Source organism: Culex quinquefasciatus, chromosome 3, assembly GCF_015732765.1.
Source record: "Culex quinquefasciatus strain JHB chromosome 3, VPISU_Cqui_1.0_pri_paternal, whole genome shotgun sequence".
Classification (NCBI taxonomy): domain Eukaryota; kingdom Metazoa; phylum Arthropoda; class Insecta; order Diptera; family Culicidae; genus Culex; species Culex quinquefasciatus.
In genome coordinates, this window is record NC_051863.1 from 100,714,895 (window position 1) to 100,738,509 (window position 23,615).

Sequence of the window (23,615 nt, forward strand, 5' to 3'; positions counted from 1 at the left end):
TGAAACTTGGCTGGATATTGAGATCCTTTCCCTCAACTGTTTGGATCGACGTATCGGGTTTTCAGGAATGACAGAAACGAGCGGAACAGCGACAAAAGAGCGGAGGAGGTGTCCTGATTGCTATTTCGTCTCGCCTGGACTGTGTGCTTGACCCCACTCCTGTTTGTGACACGCTAGAACAACTATGGGTTAGGTTGACCGTAGGCGCATCACAGCGCGTCTGTATAGGGGCGTTCTATCTTCCACCGGGCTTAAATCGCAGCATAGATCTGATTAAGGATCATCTAGAATCCATCGGTAACGTCCTCTCCCACCTCAACTTAAACGATTCGTTCATTCAATTTGGTGACTACAATCAACCTGGGCTGAAATGGATTCCCTCGGAAGAAGGCGGACTTGAAATCGACCCAGTACAATCTCGTGTCCCGCTTGTTAGCAGTTACCTCATCGACGGCTTCAACCTACATGGACTTAGTCAGCTCAACCCCTGCGTCAATTGCCTCGACCTTGTATTGGTAAATGAAGTTGCGCTGCCCAACTGCGCTGTTCTCGCAGCCGTGGACCCGTTGCTTCCGCAGGATATTGCGCATCCGGCGCTCGAAATGTTCGTCGATGTTTCCGCGCCCTCTGCAACTGCCGAACCACCACTCAACTCTCAGCAATCGTTCAACTTCAGGAAGGCCAACTACGCAGCGATTCAAGAAGAGCTGAGCAGGATTGACTGGAGTTTCTTAGAGACTGCCCCGAGCATCGATGCTGCAGTGGATGCTTTTCAATCGATTTTGAACAACCTTTTACCGAACATGTCCCGTTACGAAGGCCTCCCCAGAAACCCCGTGGTCAAACCCAACCCTACGGAAACTAAACCGACTCAAAACAGCTGCTCTTCAAGAATTCAGCAATCACCGCTCGCCTTTCTTCAAATCCAAATTCAACCTTGCCAGCAAAAGATACCGGGGGTACAACCGCACCCTCTACAGGCGATACGTCATAAGGACGTAGCGTGATCTCCGGAGAAATCCTAAGAACTTTTGGTCATTCGTGAACTCAAAAAGAAAAGCGGACGGTCTGCCACCCACATTATACCTGGACGATGTTGCTGCCCACTTCAAGGACGCGTTCAATTCCAGGTTCGCTTCGGAGGCGGAAATTATCGAAGCCACAAGGAACACTCCCATCAATGCTATCGAGTGCTCTCTCACGGAAGTTGCGAATTGCCAAGTATCTGCTGCTATTAACAAGCTCAAACTCTCCTATTCGCCCGGTCCCGACGGAATTCCCTCTTCGGTTATCAAACGATGTTCTGGTGCACTCCTTTCCCCCTTGACCAGCCTGTTCAACCTATCTTTGCGGCAAAGCACCTTCCCGGATAAGTGGAAAGCCTCTTTTATGTTCCCGGTGCACAAGAAAGGTGACAAAAGCAGCGTCAAAAATTACCGTGGAATCACCTCTCTCTCGGCTTGTTCGAAGGTTTTCGAAATTCTGGTCAATAATGTTCTGTTTGACTCTTGCAAAAACTACATTTCCAAGGATCAGCATGGCTTCTACCCTAAACGCTCTGTTGTCACGAATCTTGCTCAATTCGTGTCACATTGTCTTCAAGAAATGGATGCTGGAGCTCAAGTCGACGCAGTGTACACAGACTTGAAGGCGGCGTTCGATCGGGTTGACCACGGAGTTTTGCTAAAACGACTGGAAAGACTCGGAGTCTCCGCCAGTCTCGTTCGTTGGCTGAAGTCTTACCTCACCAACCGGATTCAGTGTCTTGCGAACCTTCGTGGTGAACGGACACTAGAGCTGCGGTATTTTTTACTACCTAAGCTCAGAGTTATTTCAAACAAAATTCACAGTCTTTTTAAAGACTACCTGAGTTACTTTCCAAAATTCTAAACAGTCTTTTCAAGACTAACCCCACCTGAAATTTTGTTGTATTTTACAAACGAAGCCATCTTTTAAGAGAACTTTGCTTGCAAAATGCGTCAAAACAAAGGTAAACGCAAATCTTCTGAAGATTTGGTCGTTACGTCGGTGAAGCGTTTGAACGCTAAATCGGCTAACGGAAACAGAAAAAGAAAACAGCCTCATCCGAGGTCTGATTCTGATTCTGAAAGTGAGGTCAATCCTCCAATTCCATTGGCAAACAGTTTCGGTGTTTTATCCGAAACTGTTGTCAAGGATCCTTCTCCTCGTACTAAGCCTTCTGCCGTCGAGAAACGAGTAAAGGCTCCGCCAATTGTAGGCCAGCTTTCGAACGCAACTGAAGAATTGCAAGGAAACTTGCAATTTGAAGGTTTCGTTCCAGCTTGGTCGAAGAGGAGAATGTCGCTTGTTGACGGAATCTTTACAAGATCACCAAACTTTTGTTGGTTATTTGAAAAACCACAAACACAATTTCTACACGTATGAGACCAAGAATGCTCGTCCATTCAAGGCGGTCCTGAAAGGTCTCTCCAACGACTTGTCGGTGGATGAGATCAAAAACGAACTTAAGGTGTTGCTTGGCTTTGCCCCATCCCAAGTAATACCAATGAAGAAAAATCAAACGGGAATATTTCTCGCTTTGGTTTGACTTCACAATTTTATCTGATTCATTTCAACAGAAATGAAATCAACAATTTGAAACTTTTGGACAAAGTACAGTTTTTGTTCCATGTACGGGTAAAGTGGGAGCATTTTAAGAAACATGGCGGTAATGGCCAGAATCTGACCCAGTGCCGGCGTTGCCAGGCATTCGGTCACGGTACTGATCATTGCGCCATGGTTCCAAAATGCATGGTTTGCGGGGATTCTTCTCACGACAAGGACAATTGTCCCGTGAAAGAAGTCACCCAATTTAAATGTGCAAATTGTGGTGGAAATCACAAATCAAATTTCTGGGATTGCCCCATCAGAAAAAAGGTTTTGGATTCTCGTGCTAAGCATCAGCCGAAATCCAAACCGAAATTTTCTCAAAGTCAGGTTGTACCTGCATCTTTAAATCAAACGTTCGTGCTGTCTCACTCGAACAATGCTAGAAATAAACCTACCGTGGAAAAGTTAGGTAACAGCAATGGCATTTCTTATGCCAACGTCGTTTCGGGTTCGGGTTCATCCACGAATTTTAAATCCTCTACCAATCTTCAAATTGGGCAGGTACCTCAAATTTCATTTGAAAATTTTTCTGCTGGCAACGCTTTGGGATCTTCTGATCTCGGCGATGTTACGTTTGAAAAAATGACTTTTTTGCAAAACTCACTGTTTGGTTTGATTCAAACAATGAGTAATGCTACATCCATGATGGAAGCTATCCAGATTGAATTTGCGAATGATGTTGTTCTTACCCTGAAGTTTAATCATGGATCTAAGTAATTCCATCAATATTATGAATTTTAATGCTCGCTCTTTAAAAGCGAAAGAAAATGAATTTTTCAACTTTTTACGAGTTCATAACGTGCATGTTGCTGTTATAACCGAAACATTTTTAAAAACTGGCACTTATTTGAAAAGTGATCCAGATTATAAAGTTATAACCAATAACAGAATGAATCGAAATGGCGGTGGAGTTGCAATAGTTATCCACCGTAGTATGACTTATAGTACGTTACGTGACTTTAAGTTAAAAGTTATTGAAAGTTTGGGCATTGAACTTGAAACTTCTTTTGGGAAAATTATGATTGCAGCTGCATATTTGGGAAAATAAAAATTATTTCAAAGGGGATTTGAATAAACTTACTCGGCATAGATCTCGATTTTTGATCATCGGTGATTTTAATGCCAAACACCAATCTTGGAATAATTCAAAAGTAAATTCCAATGGTAAAATTCTATTCAGAGATTGCACTTCTGGTCTTTATTCGGTTTTATATCCGAATGGGCCAACTTGCTTTTCTTCTGTTAGAAATCCATCAACAATTGATTTGGTTTTGACAAATCAAAGTCAGTATTGTGGTCCTTTAGTGACTCATGCTGATTTTGATTCTGATCACCTTCCAGTAACTTTTTCACTTTCTCATGAAGCAGTTACCAGACCCAATAGTTCTGTGTTTAATTATCACAAAGCTAATTGGGACAGGTATCAGCATCATATTGAGAATAATTTAAATCATGATTTTGTTTTAGAAACCAAAGCTGATATTGATTCAGCCTTGGAATCTTTAACTAATGCAATTTTGGATGCTAGGAATATTGCTATTCCTAAAGTCCAAGTCAAATTTGATTCTCCCATTATTGATGACGATCTTCAGCTTCTTATTCGTCTGAAAAATGTTCGCCGAAGACAGTATCAACGTTCTCGTGATCCTGCACTGAAGCGAATTCAAAAAGATTTGCAAAAGGTTATTGACCACAGATTCACTCTCCTGCGAAATGAAAAGTTCGCAAGAGATGTCGAACAAATTAAACCTTTTTTGGAAACTTTCAAAGGTTCTTAAGAAACCTCAAAAACCAATCCCTTCTTTAAAAGATGGTGATAATATTCTATTAACTAATGGGGAGAAAGCTCAAAAACTTGCTCAGCAGTTTGAGAGTGCCCATAATTTCAACTTAAATGTTTTGAGTCCTATTGAAGATCAAATTTCAATAGAATTTCAGAATATTGTTGAACAAGAATTATCATCAGATGAAGTTTTTAATACGGATCTGAATGAAATAAAATCTATTATCAAAAAATTTAAAAATATGAAAGCCCCTGGTGAGGATGGCATTTTTTACATTTTAATTAAAAAATTACCAGAAGCAACTTTAAGTAGCTTGGTCAAAATTTGCAACAAATGTTTTGATTTGGCATATTTTCCCAGTAGTTGGAAAAATGCCAAAGTAGTTCCGATTTTGAAACCGGATAAAAATCCTGCCGAAGCTTCAAGCTATCGGCCCATTAGTTTGCTTTCATCTATTAGTAAATTATTCGAAAGAATAATTCTTAATAGAATGATGACGCACATTAATGAAAATTCAATTTTCGCTGATGAGCAGTTTGGATTTCGCCTTGGGCATTCAACTACTCATCAGTTGTTGAGAGTTTCAAATTTAATTCGAAGCAACAAATCTGAGGGCTATTCTACTGGCGCTGCTCTTCTAGACATAGAAAAAGCATTTGACAGTGTTTGGCATAAAGGTTTGATTGCGAAATTGAAAAGGTTTAATTTTCCGATTTATATCGTGAAAATTATTCAAAATTATTTGACGGATCGTACTCTGCAGGTATGTTATCAGAACAGCAAATCTGATCAACTACCTGTACGTGCTGGCGTCCCTCAAGGAAGCATTTTGGGTCCAATTTTATACAATATTTTTACTTCTGACTTGCCTGATTTGCCCCCAGGATGTCAGAAATCACTTTTGGCTGATGATACAAGCATCTCCGCCAAAGGTAGAAGTCTTCGTGTCATCACAAGAAGATTACAAAAAAGCTTGGATATTTTCAATTCTTATTTGAAAGAATGGAAAATTACTCCAAATGCTGCAAAAACTCAACTTATTATTTTCCCTCACAAACCAAGGGCTGATTTTCTTAACCCTTTCAAGCCTGATGGGTCATATATGACCCAAAAATGAAAATTTCCAAAACTAGCCTATAATTTTCGTATGGTCGTAAGAATCATTTTCCCATCAATAGATTAAAAAATATTTTTTTGGAAATTCAGGCTTGAAAGGGTTAAACCAAAAAGTCATCACATTATAAAGATGAATGAGGTAAATTTAAAGTGGGAGGATCAAGTGAAATATCTTGGACTTGCTTTTGCCAAAACCTTACTTACAAGGATCACATTGAAAGTATCCAGGTTAAATGTAACAAATATATTAAATGTTTGTATCCACTTATAAACAGGAATTCTAGACTTTGTCTCAAGAATAAACTGTTAATTTATAAACAAATTTTCAGACCTGCCATGCTTTATGCTGTGCCGATCTGGACAAGCTGTTGCTTAACCAGGAAGAAAAACTTCAGAGGATTCAGAACAAAATTCTGAAAATGATTCTGAAACTTCCTCCTGGTTCAGCACCAGTGAACTTCATCAATTAGCCGAAGTTGACACTTTGGATGTTATGTCCAATAAGATAATTGATGCATTTCGACAAAAATCATTGCAGTCTTCAGCTGCATTGATCCGCTCTTTATATAGTTTATAAGTTAGTTTTAAGGTATCCCTTTTCCCTTTTGTACATGTAGGACCTCCTACATTTGAAATCACTGAATAGCGAAAGCTACAATATTTCATGAATAAATGAAAGTTGCTAGTATTTAAAATTGAGGTGAAAAGTCATCGATTGTAATTGGACACTCAATAATATTTTAACTGAATGAATGTACATGGAAAAGAAAAACTGAATAAATACAAATAAAAAAAAAAAAAAAACCAACCGGATTCTGCGAGTCAAGATTGGGAACTCTGAGTCAGACATGTTCATAAGTCTCTCTGGCGTTCCTCAAGGCAGTAATTTAGGTCCGTTACTGTTCATACTTTTCGCCAACGAACTGTCGATGCTGCTAAGCGAAGGGTGCCGGTTGTTTTACGCTGATGATGTCAAAATCTTCACCGTTGTTAGAAGCGTTTTGAACTGCTCAGCTCTGCAAAGACAGTTAAACCACTTTAACGAATGGTAATGCGTAACGAATGGTGCGTGCGTAACTTCCTGACGATCAGCATAGAAAAGTGTAGCACAATCTCTTTCCACCGTAAACTCAAACCCGTGGTCTTCGACTATGCCATCGCCGGAAACACTCTTGCTCGGGTAACCCAAGTACGTGACTTGGGCGTTACCCTTGATAGCAAATTGTGTTTCACTATCCACCTCCATGAAATCGTGTCCAGAGCCAATCGACAGCTTGGATTCATCTTTAGGATCGCTGATGACTTCCGAGATGTCGCGTGCTTACGTTCATTATACTGCGCGCTGGTAAGATCCATCCTCGAGTTCTGCTCCGTAGTGTGGTGTCCGTACCAGAGCACTTGGACTGCTAAAATCGAATCAGTTCAGCGAAAATTCACCCGGCTTGCCCTTCGCCGTGCAAGGAATCCTGCCGGTTGAAACACGTACGAAGAACGTTGTCGTGTCTTGCAGCTAGAGACTATCGAGCGGAGGCGGCACGTCTCACAAGCAACGTTTGTTGCCAAAGTACTGGCCGGTGAAGTTGACACTCCTTGGATTCGCGCTCAAATTCAAATCTACACACCTGCTCGGCCACTTCGTCAACGCCAATATCTACAACTTGCTCACCGCAACACCAACTATGGACAGCACGAACCAGTTCGTTTCATGTGTAGCCGATTCAACGTATTTTCTCACCTGTACGATCCCAACATCTCCACCCCGCAGTTTCAACAACGAGCCCGACTCTGGTACTCTCACCAGCTTTAATCTGTTTTTGTGTTTCATGTTGTTAGCATTTGTCTTTAGTTAAGTTAAGTTTTATCATTAAGACCACAAGTTGTCGGATGATTCAAATAAACAAATAAACAAATAAACAAAATATTTAAGGCCCCACCCACCCTAACCACCCCCTCCCTCCCCTCATCTCCACATTATTTTTAGTATGAGGCGTTATCCATCAAGTATGGCACACTAAAATCATCAAAAATAACCCTCCCTCTATGCCACAAATAGTCACGCAGACTACGCCTCCCCTTTGAAAAGTACGACACGTTTTATACCCTAATCTTGTTTTTTTTGTACATTTTTATTTATTGTTTAATTCTGAGTTCAATTTAATTGCTTATCATTTTTATAGGATATGTTTTTAATTTTTGTTATTGTTGAAATCACGATTGATGATTCAAGTAAATCATGCCTAATGATTTAAGTATATCATATCTACCATTAACAACTATGTGGGTGGGTCTCGTGGCGCAGGGGTAGCGGCTTCGGCTGCCGATCCCGATGATGCTATGAGACGCGGGTTCGATTCCCGCCTTATCCACTGAGCTTCTATCGGATGGTGAAGTAAAACGTCGGTCCCGGTTTCTCCTGTCTCGTCAGAGGCGCTGGAGCAGAAATCCCACGTTAGAGGAAGGCCATGCCCCGGGGGGCGTAGTGCCAATAGTTTCGTTTTTTTTTTTAACTATGTTTCTTAATGCCTTTTATCATGTTTGATGTATGAGTTAAGTTTATTGAACATCGAATAACTTTTTTTTGTAAATATTTTACACCCTTGATGTAGGGGTAAGCGTGGTTGCCTCTCATCCAGTCGGCCTGGGTTCGATCCCAGATGGTCCCGGTGGCATATTTTGAGACGAGATTTGTCTGATAACGCCTTCCGTCGGACGGGGAGTAAATGTTGGTCCCGGTCTAACCTAGAGGTTATGTCGTTAGCTCAGTCCAGGAGTCGTCTTCCTGGGTCCTGTCTCGGTGGAGTCGCTTGTAGGCAGTTGGACTAATAATCCAAAGGTCGCCAGTTCGAATCCCGGGGTGGATGGAAGCTAAGGTGTAAAAAGAGGTTTGCAATAGCCTCAACAATCAAGCCTTCGGACACCTAGTTTTGAGTAGGAATCTCGCAATCGACAACGTCAAGGCAATGCTGTAGAGCGAACAATTTTATTTATTTAAGCCAGAGTTTTAAAATGTTTTTTTTTAATAATGCATTTGTTGTACCTTATCCAGTAAAAACACAATGAACTTATTTTGCAGTATGCCGAGAATCGCACTACCTAACACTCGTCAGCCAAATCAACCGTAAATTTCGATTTTTTCTGCTAATCGGTTGTGCTGAAATTAGTCGAGCTAGGCATATGCAACTCACTGTGTAAGACTACGAAGGGTACTGGAAAAAAGTAATGAAAATTCAGGCTTAAAATATTTACAAAAAAGTTATTTGATGTTTCATAAACTTAACTCCTAAATCAAACATGATACAAGGTATTGATTGAACAAAAAGAATGTAAAAATATAAAAAAATAAATTAAGGTACAAAACGTGCCGAACTTTTCAGGGGGTAGCAAGCGTGACAATGCGTGGCATAGGGGAGGGGGTTAATTTTTGCAGATTTTAGTGTGCCATACTTTATGGACGCCTCATACTAAAAAAATGTTATTATCTTTGTTAAATAAATTAGGGGGATGAGGAGGGGGTTGTAAGGGTTGGTGGGTCCTTAAATATTGTGAAATATTTCATGGACGCCCCTTTTGATCACAATCCATTGCAATTAAAAGCATTTCCCGAGCATGGGTAAATAACAAGGGAAATGCGTAATAATACCTTTCTCTGGTATCAATAACAAATTTTGGTATTCCTGGACCCTTTGAAATTTGTCATAAGGATTATGCAAGAGCAAAATGTGGTATCATACCAATTTAAGGTATTGTTTTGATATTGCAAAATTGCAGAAATTGTCAATGGTCGAACACCACATTTTGGTATTCTTTCGGTATTACAGTGTTTTATCAAATCCTCTGAAACTATGGGAAAATTTTGACCAATTTTGGCAAAATAATTAATTTTGCGCTAAAATGATGTCTCAAAGCGAATGCTTCCATTGAAAACCGGAAATTTCAAACTTGATTTTAAACATTTTTGATATACTCCCTAAAGAAATGACTTGAAATTGTGAAAAAATGTCTAAGTCAGGATGGCACATTTTGGTATTATTTTGGTATTGAATGGTTTCATCAAATTCCTCTGAAACCATGGTTTTTTTTAAATAAATTTTGACGAGATAATTAATTTTTCGCTAAAATGACTTGAAACCCAAAAATGTTAAAGCTGATTTTCATTTTTTTGTATATACCCACTAAGATTTTTTTTTTAAATGTTGAAATTTCTCTATGTTGGGATAACCAAATATTTTGAAAAACGAGTTAATCGACAGATTATTGAATTTTGGTGAATTTCAATGCAGTTTCATTTTAATAACACTTATTTTTCAATCTTGTTGTTTTTCAGAATCTTCAAGAACTTCAAGCACAGGCCGTTTATCAATGCAATGACAAATGCATTCGATGTGGTGAAGAATATCACTGAGAACAACGTGTAATCATCAGGTGAGTAGATTTGGCTGATGCATATGGATCATTTCCGTTTTTTCACTAACTGCAACTGTTGCACTAAAAATGGTATGAAAATACCAAATTTTGGTATTACTTGTGCAAATACCAGCGACCAAAATGTGCTCTTGGTTACCCAGTAATAGATGGTAAAATACCATGAAATCATACCAAAATCATGTATGTGGAAGACCACAGGATTACCAAAAAATGATTTTCTAAGGGCGCGGGAATACCTCAAAATAAAACCATGCAATACCAAGTTTTGGGATTCAGGCAATGTTCAAAAATCCAGAAGACCATAACTTGGTATTGAAATGGTTTTATTTTGTGGTATTTTTTTACCCTTGGAATAACATGGTTTGGTATTGTTGTGCCCTTCCACATACAAGACTTTGGTATGAATTCATGGTATTTTACCATCTATTACTAGGCAACCAAGGGCACATTTGTGTCCCTGTTATTTGCCCAAGTAATACCAAAATTTGGTATTTCCGTGTTATTTACCCCTGCTCGGGTTGGGAGGTGCTGTTCAACCGCAAAGTAACCAAAAGTATCGTGCGCCTCCATTTATACAGTTAAAAAACTGAAAATGACAAAAAATCGAAAATCCCTAGGTGAAATATTTTCTAAGTAACAGATATCGAAAAGGGACCCCCTTAACTACCTTTCCACGAAAAAACATTGTAGGTACATTTAATTTCAATAATATATTGCCTTCAGCCGTCAAGCACCTAATGTTGGCATATCAGCACTGTTTTGTTTAGTGACAGCTAGTTTTCGACTGAAATTTAATTAGTATTCTAAAAGCACAATTTATTTAAATACAACGGTCAGGACGAATCAAACTAATTTAATTTTATTTCAAGAAAACTGAAGTTTTTTTAGATTAGTTTAGTGTGTTTTGTTGTATTACTTGAATCGTCAAGTAGATTTTTTTTATTTAACTGATAAATGTAAAGTGTGGTAAAATTTACGTAAAAATTGTAATCATCACGCAAATAAATGCAGTAGATATAAAAAAACAAAAAATAATTTGGGAACAAAATTTATGTGTTTATTTCATACGACCTTTTCAAAAACCACACGTAAACAATATTGACAGAGCCTCTGGCGGGCGTGGTGATTATTGCATTCGATCATAATATTTCGATCGTAATTTCTCGACTCAAGATAAAGATTTCTCGATCGTAATTTGTCAATGGTAAGTCGTAATTTGTTGATGGTATGTCGTAATTTGTCGATGGTAGATCGAGATTTGTCGATGGTAAGTCGTAATCTTACTATCGAGAAATCTCGATCGTGAGTCGAGAAATTACGATCGTAATATTACGATCGAATGCAATTATCACCACGTATAAGTTCTGATATGTTTTAGCATGATAGAAACATGAATTCTTTTGTTTCTGTCCGTTTGATCCATTTGTGCAAGAGGCATACCATAGAAACCATTCGAAACTTCAAGATTTTTCAACCGGATCCTACCCAGACTGCTTATGTGAGTATGGAAGGCTACAGTGCAATGTTGTAACAACTTATTGGGATGGTCTGAGTCATCCGAGAACTCCTTGGAGTTAAGACCGGTGAGTCTACCGCCGTAACAAGCAAGATGTCGGCGGTTTTTGACCACTGATTATACCCGCATGGTTCAGTGAGTAAGGTAGACTACTATGCTGATGTGTTGGAGTGTCCTGGATCTGTGGGTCTACTACCGTAACAAGCAAAATGTCGACCGGTTTTGACAATGGAACATACCCGTATAGCTTCAGTGAGTGTGGTAGACTACTTTGCTAGGATGTCCTGGGTCATCCAAGGGCTCCCTGGAGTTATGATCTGTAGAGCTACAGCCGTAACAAGCAAGAGGTCGACGGTTTTTGACCCCGGAACATACCCGCATAGTTTCAGTCAGTATGGTAGACTGCTTCGTTAAGGTGTAACGTGCCATCATCAGATATAACGAAAAAACATGGTTGAAAAACTGTCCCGTTCCACCCTAAAACTGACGATTTCTTGTTCCACCTTATATACTGGAAATTTATAACTTTTTCGAAACTTTGTAAATTCTCCACATAAGAAGCACGCAGCATACACTAAATTATAATCACTGTGCACAAAACATTAGCGACAACTTGAACTCGAAAATATAATTCAACAAGTCAACAAAATAAAATTTACCATAAATTTTGTCTCTTTTCCAGCACTTTGCTTTCGCCATACACAAATTTTGTTGAAAGATACAAACTTTTCAACATTGGAACCACCCCAGCTTGTAATAGAATTCCAAGAACCACTCTAGGTTACTCACGAGCTTAGTAGTCACAGTATACTGAATTTATAGTAAGCTAATAGAGCTTTATAGTAAACTACAATTAAGTAGTATTTGAAGAAGTGGTGTAAGTGACACATACATGTAAATAGTAATATTAAGTAAAATGTGAATTATGGTATGTAACGATAACGGAACATGTAGAAGAATGTTGATAGGATTAGGACTAATTTAATAAAATTATCTTCTGAATGCACTTGAAGCAAGACTTGATTTCTTATTCTACGCATAAGATCACAACCTGGTTTTCCGGTAGCACGTAACCTTCAACAGGTTATGGGCCCAGTACACCTACTGGAAATAGCAGGCAGGTGAAAGAACCGTTTGTTTTGATTTAAATATCAAACAATTTTAAGACCGATACGATGGCAGATGAGAAGCAGAAAATTCTGCTTATTCCGACCTTTCATGGAGCAGTCAAGTCAGACTATCCGTGTTGGAAGGTGAGGGTTCTACACTATCTCAAGCGAGAAGGGTTGTCCCATTGCTTAGAGAAAATACCAGCGAAGGAAAGCTATGCGGAAGTTGCGCAATACGAGATGCGGCTTAAAGATGACGATGAGGTTGTCACCATCATTTGGCACTCGATTGACAACGACGCTATGAAACATGTGCTTGGATTAGCATTTGCCAAGCAGATCATGGACAAGCTTGATCACGTATACGAACGTCAGGGGCAGCTGACACTGTTCGCTTACCGTCGGCAGCTGTACCGTCTTAACCTGATGAGCTTCGGCAGCCTGACCGAACTCTTTACGGCCCACGAGACGCTGATACGGGAGATGGAGCGTGCTGGAGAGCAGGTTACGGACGACGAGAAGCGGAGTACCCTGATGGCGGCGATCCCAGATCAGTTCGAGTATACGATGGACGCTCTAGCCGTGATGAGGAAGGACGACATCCGGAAGATGACCCTGGACGAGTTCAAGGGTATATTCTTGGACGCCGAGATGAAGAGGAAACTGACGGATGACGAAGTTGGACCAAGCCAAGCGTTGGCAGCAGGAAGGAGAAGGAGGAGCGGACATGTTACCGCTGTGGCATGGTTGGCCACACGGCCTGGAATTGTTGGCAGGAGCCAGAGTGGGAGGAATTACCAGCTGGTCAGTGGCATCACAACCCCCAGAGGTATGGGAGAGTAAGCCCGCAGAGATCCGGGAGAGCTACTGCCACCGGAGAGTGGAGAGGTCGATTGGTGGATGCGTCACCAGAGCGCGCACGTGGACGTGAGAAGATCCATCAGGAACGTGCAAACGTTGCACTTATCGTGCAGACTGATCCAGCGAAGCAGATTGCTCATGGATCGACACGGAAGAATGCACATGGTCAGCTAGCGGGGCTAACTGCTCGTAGAGAGGACCACAGTGTGCAGGAGCGGCAAATGGTAGAAAATCCAGCATGGCAGACAGCCTATGGTGAAGCAGCGTGGCAGATTGCCCATGGATTAACCCGACCGGATGCACTTAATCAGCCAGCGAGGCATGCAGCTCGTGGCGAGGACAGCGGTGTGCAGGAGCGGCGAGGGGTTGGCAAACCAGTGTGGCATACAGCCCATGGTGAATTAGAGAAGCGTATGACTTATTTACAAACCCGGCCAAAGGCACGTGGCCAGCCAGCGGGGCATGTTGCTCGAGGCGAGGACCATAGAGTGCGAGAGTGGCGAGGGGTAGATGAATCAGCGTGGCAGATTGCCCATGGATTAAACCAGCCGAATACACTTGGTCAACCAGAAGAGCGTCAGGCTCGTGGAGAAGACCGCGAAGTGCAAATTGTACGGCGAAGAGGAAACCAACCAGAGCGGCAGATTGCCCATGGTAGAGAAGGACGGCGAATTACCCATATACCAACCCATCCGACAGCATTTGGTCAACCAGCGATGTGTAAAAATCGTGGAGAAGACCGCATAGTGCAGAATTTGAAGAGAGAGGTTGAAGATCCAGAGCGGCACATTGCCCAGGGTAAATCAGAGTGGCGTATTACCCAATTACATACCCAGCCGAAGGCACTAGGTTAACCATTGGAGCGTAAGGCTCATGGCGAGGACCGTAGAGTTCAGAATTATCGCAGAGAAGTAATAAACTCGGAGCGACAGAGAGCTCATGACGAATCAGCGTGGCAGATGGCCCATGTATCAACTCATCCGACAGCGTTTGGTCAACCAGAGGAGTACCGGACTCGAGGAGCAGACCGAAGAGAGCAGACTTTACGGAGAGAGTTAGTAGGAGAATCAGAGCGGTTGATTGCCCATGGTAGATCAGCGCGGCGAATCGATCATGTACAAGCCCGGCCGATAGCACTTAATCGACCAGCAGAGCGGAAGGCTCAAGGAGAGGTTCGAAGCGTGCAGCAGAAATGGCGAAGGGCAGAGCAACCATCAAGGCAAACATCCTTTGGTGCCGACAAGAAACAGCAGTCAGGGAGTGGTGCGGGAGAGCAAAAGCGAGCCAGAGCGGTCAAGATGATCATGAGCTCGAGTACCACCGACCGTTAAGTCCTGAAGGAATGCTGGCCAGAGAAACCAAGAACAAACACGACCGCGAAGGACAGTGAGATGATAATCGGCAAGAAGAGAGGAGTGTTGAAGTCAAATGACATGTTGAGAGAACAAGCAAAGACACTTTTTGTTCTAATTTTGTTCTTGAACCTCTTGTCCTTATCGAAGATATTTTCCACTAAGAAGCGAGTGCGTTTTGACCACAAGTGTAAGTTTATTGTAGACAAGAAAGAAGTTGAGTGCAATGATCAAGCTTTGTTGAGCAAATTAGAGAATTTGGCTGAGATCTGGCACAAACGGTTCCATCTTCGTGATACGGGCTACATTAAGAGACTGGTAAACAACAGCATGGTAGATGGATGTAATTTTGAAATTTCGCAGATTGAGGGGAAGCTGGTGGTCAGTAAGTCTTGTGAGTTGAGAAAACAAGCCAGACACCTCTTCATAATCCAAGAGCCAGTGGGAGTGCTGCCCAGTTTAATCTGTCAGCAAGCGCAGCAGGGTGAATATGACGGCTTGAGGCACTTAGCGGTTGTTTATCTGATGAGGTATTCGAATTTGATTTTGGAGAAGTTTAAGGAGTTGGAAGCATTGGTTTATACTAATTTTCTCGTCCAAAATTCGAAGTTACGATCAGGTATTATAGAAGAACTTGATAGTTTGAAAGAGAACTCCATTTGTTCGTTCAAAGTCAAGGACCGTGAAAGTGTGCTAATGATTCAAGCCAAATTTTTAAAAATGTACGCAGAGGCAAGTGTGAAATTGCCGATCGATGAGAGCGGGGAGAGAATGATCGGATTGAAACGAACAGTTCGCAGCTGGAAGGAACGATCTAATGAGGTTGTGAGGAAGATGGACTTCGACAGACTTCATGGCAACACCAGCGTTCATGTTTCTGAGGATCAATCGCTCTGCATCGCTCTAAAAAGCTACGGGCGAGGGGCACTGTGTAGGTTTGGAATACAATTGAATCATAATTGGATGAAGATCGATATTCCCCCTAAGAAAAAGCAATACCAAACTGTATGCTATTTCAGCAGATTCCAAAATTGTGCAACAGAAAGACATTGGTCTGGGTTGCAGCAAGTTTTGAGATACCTACGTGGTACAACTAAGTTGTTTGTTCTAAATGATGCTCTAGATGACAATTGTGTTTGCCAACAAGTTGGCATGGTCATCAAAGCGACAGAAACCTAGCATTTCGTCGACAGAAGCGAAGTCAGCGTCTTCGTGCAAAGCTGCCAAGGAAGGAGGCTGGATGAGCAGTCAACTTGATTTTTACACTATCTACAAGGACCAGCATTGCAGAGAAGCTAGGAGAACATCAACGATCGAAACACATCGACTTCAAATATGTGTTCCTGCTGGACATGATACAAGCGAAGAAGCTGAGGGTAGAATATGTGCTGACTGTAAAACAACCTGCAGACATATTTACGAAGCTGTTAGGAAGACAACAATTCGAGAAGATAGTAGAATTTCTTTGATTGAAAGTTTGAGGGGAAGTGTTGAAAGATACAAACTTTTCAACATTGGAACCACCCCAGCTTGTAATAGAATTCCAAGAACCACTCTAGGTTACTCACGAGCTTAGTAGTCACAGTATACTGAATTTATAGTAAGCTAATAGAGCTTTATAGTAAACTACAATTAAGTAGTATTTGAAGAAGTGGTGTAAGTGACACATACATGTAAATAGTAATATTAAGTAAAATGTGAATTATGGTATGTAACGATAACGGAACATGTAGAAGAATGTTGATAGGATTAGGACTAATTTAATAAAATTATCTTCTGAATGCACTTGAAGCAAGACTTGATTTCTTATTCTACGCATAAGATCACAACCTGGTTTTCCGGTAGCACGTAACCTTCAACAAATTTCACCACCGAAAAACAGCTCCAAAATGCCGATTATTAGCCTTACCTCAATAAAATGGTAATCCCTACACTTGCTGCAACCAGCAGAATCGGCTGATAACAACCAATAGTCACAACACCCGCGAAATCCGCGAAAACGTCGTCCAAAACTTGCGAATCGAGCTCTTCCGCGAGAAAATTTTCGTTTTATTTTATACTAATCAACACCAGCATCAGTGACATTAGTATTGGTAATCATCAAGATTCGATTCATGGGTGTTGCCAGAAATTTCATTCATGCACTTAGGCATTTCTTATTTGAATGTGAGCATTTTCATTCAAGGAGGACATTTCGGTGCAGGTGCAAAAGCAAGCTGAAGCGGCCAAAACGGAGAAGAAAAAGTTCCGGTTCGAGTCGGTGGACACTGGCGCGAAGAATACTGCTTCATCACGACGATGCTGGGAGATCCGACCGAACTGCCGCTCAAGATCCTGCGGGACGCGGCCGAAACCAAGAAGCAAAAGAGCCGCTATAAAGCCAGTGCCGATCGAAGTGGTCACCAAGGCCAACCTGAAGGACGGCGCCGGCAAGCTGTTCGATCGGTACATTCCGAAGTAACCGAAAACGTTCGCGACGATCTTCAACCGGCGGTTCAACATCGGACGAGGGCACGATCGCCAAGTCGCAGGAATCGACCGAGTCGGCAGAGCAGAACGGGAAGGAGTCTGGCAAGAAGGTGGCTGCTGAAAATGGGGAGGCAAATGATGGAGAGAAGAAAGATCCAGCAAAAGACGAGTACGGTTCGCAGAAGGAATCGAAACAGGATGCGTTAATTTTCGACTGTATTTTTAAGTACGGTAAAGATTTGCATAATAAATAACTAATTGCGAAATTTGCTCGTTACGTCAAGCCGCTGCGTACCAAGTGCTGGCTCATCTGGTTCAGTTAGGCTACGAAAGCGCCTTCTCGATGACCTCGGTGACAAGCTTCATCGCTTTTAACGAAATCGCTTTTTCTGCCTAAAAATCTCGCGAGAATTTAGAGCCACACAATATTAATACAGAAAAGTATTCCGGGACACTTCGAAACTGGAAATTAAATCTTGCTGGAAACTTTAGTCGCCAAATTGGACGGTGAAAGCGATTCTATTCATGAATAATGTTAAATACAATTTTATATTTTTTATCTATATCGATTGGTTCAAATTATTGTTGGAGACGATGAACTCACTAGAGGAAAAATCTCCTGTTCTGACTTTAAATTGGACAAAGCAAATCTATGTCTTTGGCATGGCGTTTTTCATTTGATCAGATTTAAGGAAAACAACCATGCTCATGCTCATGCTCATGAACATTTTTAAGAAAAACAGAGAATTTAAAATATTGAAGAGATACGTTGTTTTCAAATGATAATTAAGGATTAGATAAGCATTTTTCAAATGTTTGGCAAGGATGGCTGTCAATACCACGATGTCACTAATACATGTACATCGATGACGTCAACAATGATGGTCATCAAACCAACACCACTGCATCGCACTAATACATAAGCACTCAGATTGCCTTCACGTTTCACCTTAATATGTTGGGATGTCTTTGGTCATCCTAGGACTCCCTGAAGTTAAGATATTTGGGTCACTGTAACAAGAAAAAGGTCGACGATTTTTAACCGCGCATCATAACCGCAAAGATTCAGTGAGTATGGCAGACTGTATTGCTGTTATGTTGGTATGTTCTGGACCATTCCAGGGAGTCCTTGTAACAGCCGTAGACCTACAGATCATAACTCCAGGGATCCCGTTTCGTAATGATCTGCTGACCAACATTCTGCCATTAAAATTTCTGCTAATTATTTTCTGCTTTTTATTTTTCCAATGATAAACTCTCTGCCATTTAACTTCTCTGTCTTTTACATTTTTCTGCGTTTGATTTTCGGCTCTTTGATTAATTCTGCCATTGAATTTTTTGCCAAATAGTTTTCTGCTTTTCTGCAATTTATATATTCTGCTGTTTTTCGATCTAATTTGCCACGTGATTTTGGCAAACAATTATCTGCCAATTGACCCAACCCCGCCTTGAGTTATTATTGTGTTTCAGTTGTTGTTGTTCTGCAATGCTTCGGCCAATGGTCCTGATTTCTCCAAGAAGACTCATTCGAACTGCTCATGCTCTACATGCTCTGATGTATTTCTACACTTTGTCACTTCCACACCAATCGCTACTGAATGCCCCTTTCGCTCTACCCTTACTCCAAACGGTTGCGCTATGTCGCTCAAAGCTGACTCAAAATAGCTGCGATCGGCTATGTATCGATCATTTATTAAATTGGTTATTATCAATGCTATCAATATTATTTTGCAATTTTGTTGATAACACAACATCAAAGACACATTTGTCAGCAATTTCCACCATGCCAAATTAAAATTGAAGGCAAACTTTGGTAGTGCAGGCCAAAAGAACGCTGCACTGGTATTTTGCTAGGGTACGTTCGATTGAGGGCTAGTTCCGCACTGAGTGCCGCACTCAGAGCTGTCAAAGTGTTTCTTTGAAGAAATTCGCGCGAGTTTTGCCGCCATCTTAGAACTAAAACTCTAGTGCTGCACTAGATTTGTTTTTCAGTTTCATGCGAGTTTCACGCACACTTACAAATGATGTTCGATTGAACCAAAGTGGAAACAACGAGTGCGGCACTCAATGCCGCACCGGCTCTTCAAACTGACGTTCCATTAGATTCTCTCCTCTCTGAATATATTCGATTGTGACTCGGGGCAGCGGACGGAGTAGGCAAAGAAATCCATGAATTATTTGTATCGCTGGAAGAATCAATTGACCAACTAGCCAGCAGCCAGTCGGCATAGATTCATTCGGCGATAATAAGTGAGAGATTTCTGATCTTTGAACGGAAAATCAGGACTCTTGGCCTCGGATGATTTGTCAGGTAAAATTGATATAAGTATTATTTTTACAGGCGATTTAAAAGTTTGTACCTACTGCTCAAAGGTCATTCTCACATATTTGAAATCGATAAATACCACTACTGATATTAAGTCAGATTTTAGAGCATTACAGGAGGATCTTTCCAATAAATTGTCGGTTATACCTCAGAACACAAACGACTCTTCTATAGGAAATTTACATCGTCGAAAAGTATCCGTTGGTTACCAGGAAGAACGTTTCGTATCAAGCCATCCTCGAACTATTTCTACCGGGGATAGAAAGTCAATGTTGCAACAATCTAGCTCTTTGCGTTCAATATATGAGGAAATGATAACAGTTCTGCCCCGACAAAATCATGGATTTGAAATTTTGGCTTACCTTTTTAGTTCTCAGAAATCCTCAAATACTCGTCAAGCTGTAGCAATCTTGAACGCAATGATAGAAGCAAATTTTATCATTCCTCCAGCTCCAATAGAATCTTTATCACCGCAAGTTGATGACAGTAACATTGCTGACGACTTCGACGAAAACACTGTCTATACATTCGTAGAACTGGAAGAAATGTATGACATGATACACGATTCGCATTCTGTGTCCCTGAGACGCTCAGAACCCCATAAAAACTCGTTCGGTAAGTATATATACAGCGATTCCACGTGAAACAGGCATTATCCAAATCAAAAGCTCAACTTTTTCAAAAAAATGGCATTGAAGTTCCTTGTCCGAAATGAAAAAATCCAAAACAATGGGGGTATGGTCAAAGGCCGTGTCCGTACATTTTTTTAAATTTCCTAAAAACATTTAAAAACGATTTTTGAAAAAAAAACTCATTTTTCAAAAAACCATATTTCCAGAACGCCAGAACCAATGCTAGAGCGTCATATTTCAAAAGTAAGTTTATTGTAATTGATTGTTTATTTGTGACGAGAGCCTGTTAGTTTACAACTTCGTAGAGCTTTTAAGGAAATATGTGTTAAGGTCCGAAAAAACAGATGAATATTTCAAAAAAATATACCAATTTCATTTGATGATTCATAGGTCTCGGGACCAGAGTTCGGAAAACCATTCACACTCCAAATCGAGTAGGCTTCCTCACAGCAAACACTATCGATACTCACCGTGAGTGCGAGGGCTGAGTAAATTTACTCATATTTGAGTAAAATGTGGGAGTGAGAAAAGAAAAAAATGTGGGTGTGAGTAGGCCGTTTCCAACAATTTGTTATTTACAAAATCAATGACCATTAGGGTGACAAGAAAAAATGAAAATTTTGGAAAATCTGAAGAGATACCCCCTGGATCGATTCTTTAGGTAATAATAAGTTACTGTGCCAATTTAGAGTCAAATCGGTTAAGGCTAAGGGGTCGGAAACTCGAGTTCATGCGTCGTTTTTACGGATTAGTTCTCCTTTTACTCTGATCTTATTTTTCGATAATTATAAATATAACGTGGAAGATAGTACTACCTATAACGACTTCGGCTTAAAAATGTACCAATCATAAAAATGCACCATTCGTGATAGTGTCACTTTATTAATAACTGCTCGAAGCGAAATTGTAAGTTACTTTGTTCGTAATTTTGTCGGTCTCGTAGATCACTATTTTCGGAACATTTCGTCATAAAATCCCGCAACACGATGAAATCATTGCAAACCTCACTGTAAAGTTTTGATATAATTTAATCAGAAACCACAGAAAATACAATTTGATATATTGCTTAAATAGCAATAGGAGTAAAAGCCCTTCTCACAGCGTCGTGGCTCGGAAGGCACGCCGACGGGGGAATGAATGATAATTTGGCGCCGCGTTCGAATTAAAACTATTTCTAAATAAATGATTGTGTGTCTTACAGCAGCCGGCTGCCTAAGACCTATAAATTTGCAACTGATAAACAAATTGCTTATGGTCGCATCACCTACCACGGTGAATCCTGACCTCATACCCATCTCACTAACCCCTCAAAACTCATGTGATACTTTGTCGGAGACGCAGTCGATTTAGCGGTCCCATCACTCAAGTATCGGACTAACATTCCCATCCACTTCCCCGTGTCTTACCACTGGTCGTGGCCGGCGTCGGTATTGATCAGCATGACAGGGACCTTTGAAAATTGCGAAGGGGTGATGATTGGTTCCTACTTTTCATCTGTGGTCCACGGAGCAATTTTTTGGGTCCTGGTCAACAACGAAGTAGCAGCTACGGGTAGACACCAATGTTATGCTAAATCGGTTAAGGCTAAGGGGTCGCTTTTATCGTTGAAGTTTATATGGGGAAAATCGCTAAAATGTATGGGGAAAACAACGCTTCAGGATTTTGGCAGCAGGTGGCGCAGGTCTCGCCCAAAATTGTCCAAGTGTGAGATTCTTGTAGGAAATTTAATTTCCTGCAACTTTGTCGAAGGGTGCAAGAAGATCCGACTTGATCCTGATGAATAACTCATGCGCAATGCGATGAAAAGAAATTGGCTTATATACTTGAAAGAATATAAGGGGTATATAAGAAGTACATAAAAAATATTTTTTACTAGAAAAATCATCAAAAATCAGGATCAACTCGGATCGTTTTGCACCCTTCAACAAAGTTGTAGGAAATTAAATTTCCTACAAGAATCTCACTCTTGGAAAATTTTGGGCGAGACCCGCGCCACCTGACAGAAAAATATTAAAACGATGTTTTTCTGCATACAGTCATCCCACATATTCGGAACACCCACAAATTCGAACACTTTTGTGGTAATTTGTCAATAGGATGCCAAATGCAACTTTTCTGTCGACCCTGCTATTTTTAGGACCTTTATTTGTACATTATCTTGCTATTCCACTAGTAAAAGTAGTACTTTTCAACAAAAACTGCATTTCAAGATTATTTTATCCAGAGCAGCAAATACTGCCTCCAAATTGCCTGTTCCATGATTGTGGGATGTTATTGTGCCTCCCACAATTGTGGAACACCTGAATTTAACTGATATTTTCACAAAAAAGTTATCAGACCATTCATAAAACATTACTAAGCATGTGTTTTATTGGTTTCAGAGTGTGAAGTAAGAAAAAAGTGTTCCGAATTTGTGGATTTCAGTTTGGATTTTTTCTTCAAAAACTTGCTATAAAACGTAAAAATGTACAGCCGGTCTATACATCAATCGAAAGATCGCAAGAAAAGCTTTCACATGAAGGTAAAAGCAAATCATTATGTTCAATTCACGATTTTCTATGATTTGTTGAACATTGGCCGATCTGTAAACCGTTCCGAATATGTGGGATGACTGTACATTTTGTGATTTTCCCATATAAACTTCAACGGTAAAAGCGACCCTTAACCTTTACCGATTTGGCTCAAAATTTGCACAGATACTTATTTTTGCCAAAGGAATCGAATCAGAGGGTATCCCTGATGTAATTTTTTTTATTGTCACCCTAATGACCATATCAATCCAAAATCATACGTCTTTATCAATCGGTTGTACATTCTAGGTAGGGTCAATGTCTATAGATCCGAAGGTTCTGTGTTGGTGTGGTATAAATATATAATTCCCTTATTTAATGAAACCGCAGCTCATGTCGTCCTCGGACTATTTCATCTACTATCCTCTTCCTTCCGCTCGGCGGCAGCGACAGACACTGCACCAACGGACGACATCGAGGACAGCTTCTCGCGGCCGGAAGCGATCAGTTTCTCGACGGACTTGCCCTTCAGCTCAATGACCTCCTTGTTGATGCGGGTTGAGTATTTCGAAACCTGCGCAAGTTCGAAACTACGGCGAACGATGTACCACCTTTGTAGCTACTAGCAACCAAAATTTACCAATTCCTTTCGGAAACTTTCGCGAAAACAAATTTAAAACAAAAAAAAAATGATCGGCATCGCCTCATTTTTGAGCAATAAAAAATCAACGCAAACTTGACAAGCGGGTGTGCGATGGAGACGTAAAACAAATCAATGTTTTCGACAAAGCAGGTTGGGCGCTGTCAAATGTTCGTTGACAAGAGGAATTTAATTCCTTAATACATTAAATGCGCAAATTAAATATATTAAGGTCAGTTTCGCG

At 40.7% G+C, this 23,615-nt stretch overlaps 1 protein-coding gene across 3 annotated transcripts in view; it reads left to right on the forward strand.

Annotated features, from left to right (window-relative positions):
* Positions 1-16,585, forward strand: part of LOC119769455 — an 83,430-nt gene extending 66,845 nt beyond the window's left edge. For all 3 annotated transcript variants that reach the window (XM_038261942.1, XM_038261941.1, XM_038261940.1), the window contains one exon: positions 12,155-16,585. In XM_038261942.1, coding sequence (XP_038117870.1) covers positions 14,834-15,973 — 1,140 coding nt within the window. In that variant the 5' untranslated portion in view covers positions 12,155-14,833 and the 3' untranslated portion in view covers positions 15,974-16,585. The remainder of the gene's footprint in view (positions 1-12,154) is intronic.
* The last annotated feature ends 7,030 nt before the right edge of the window (positions 16,586-23,615 follow it).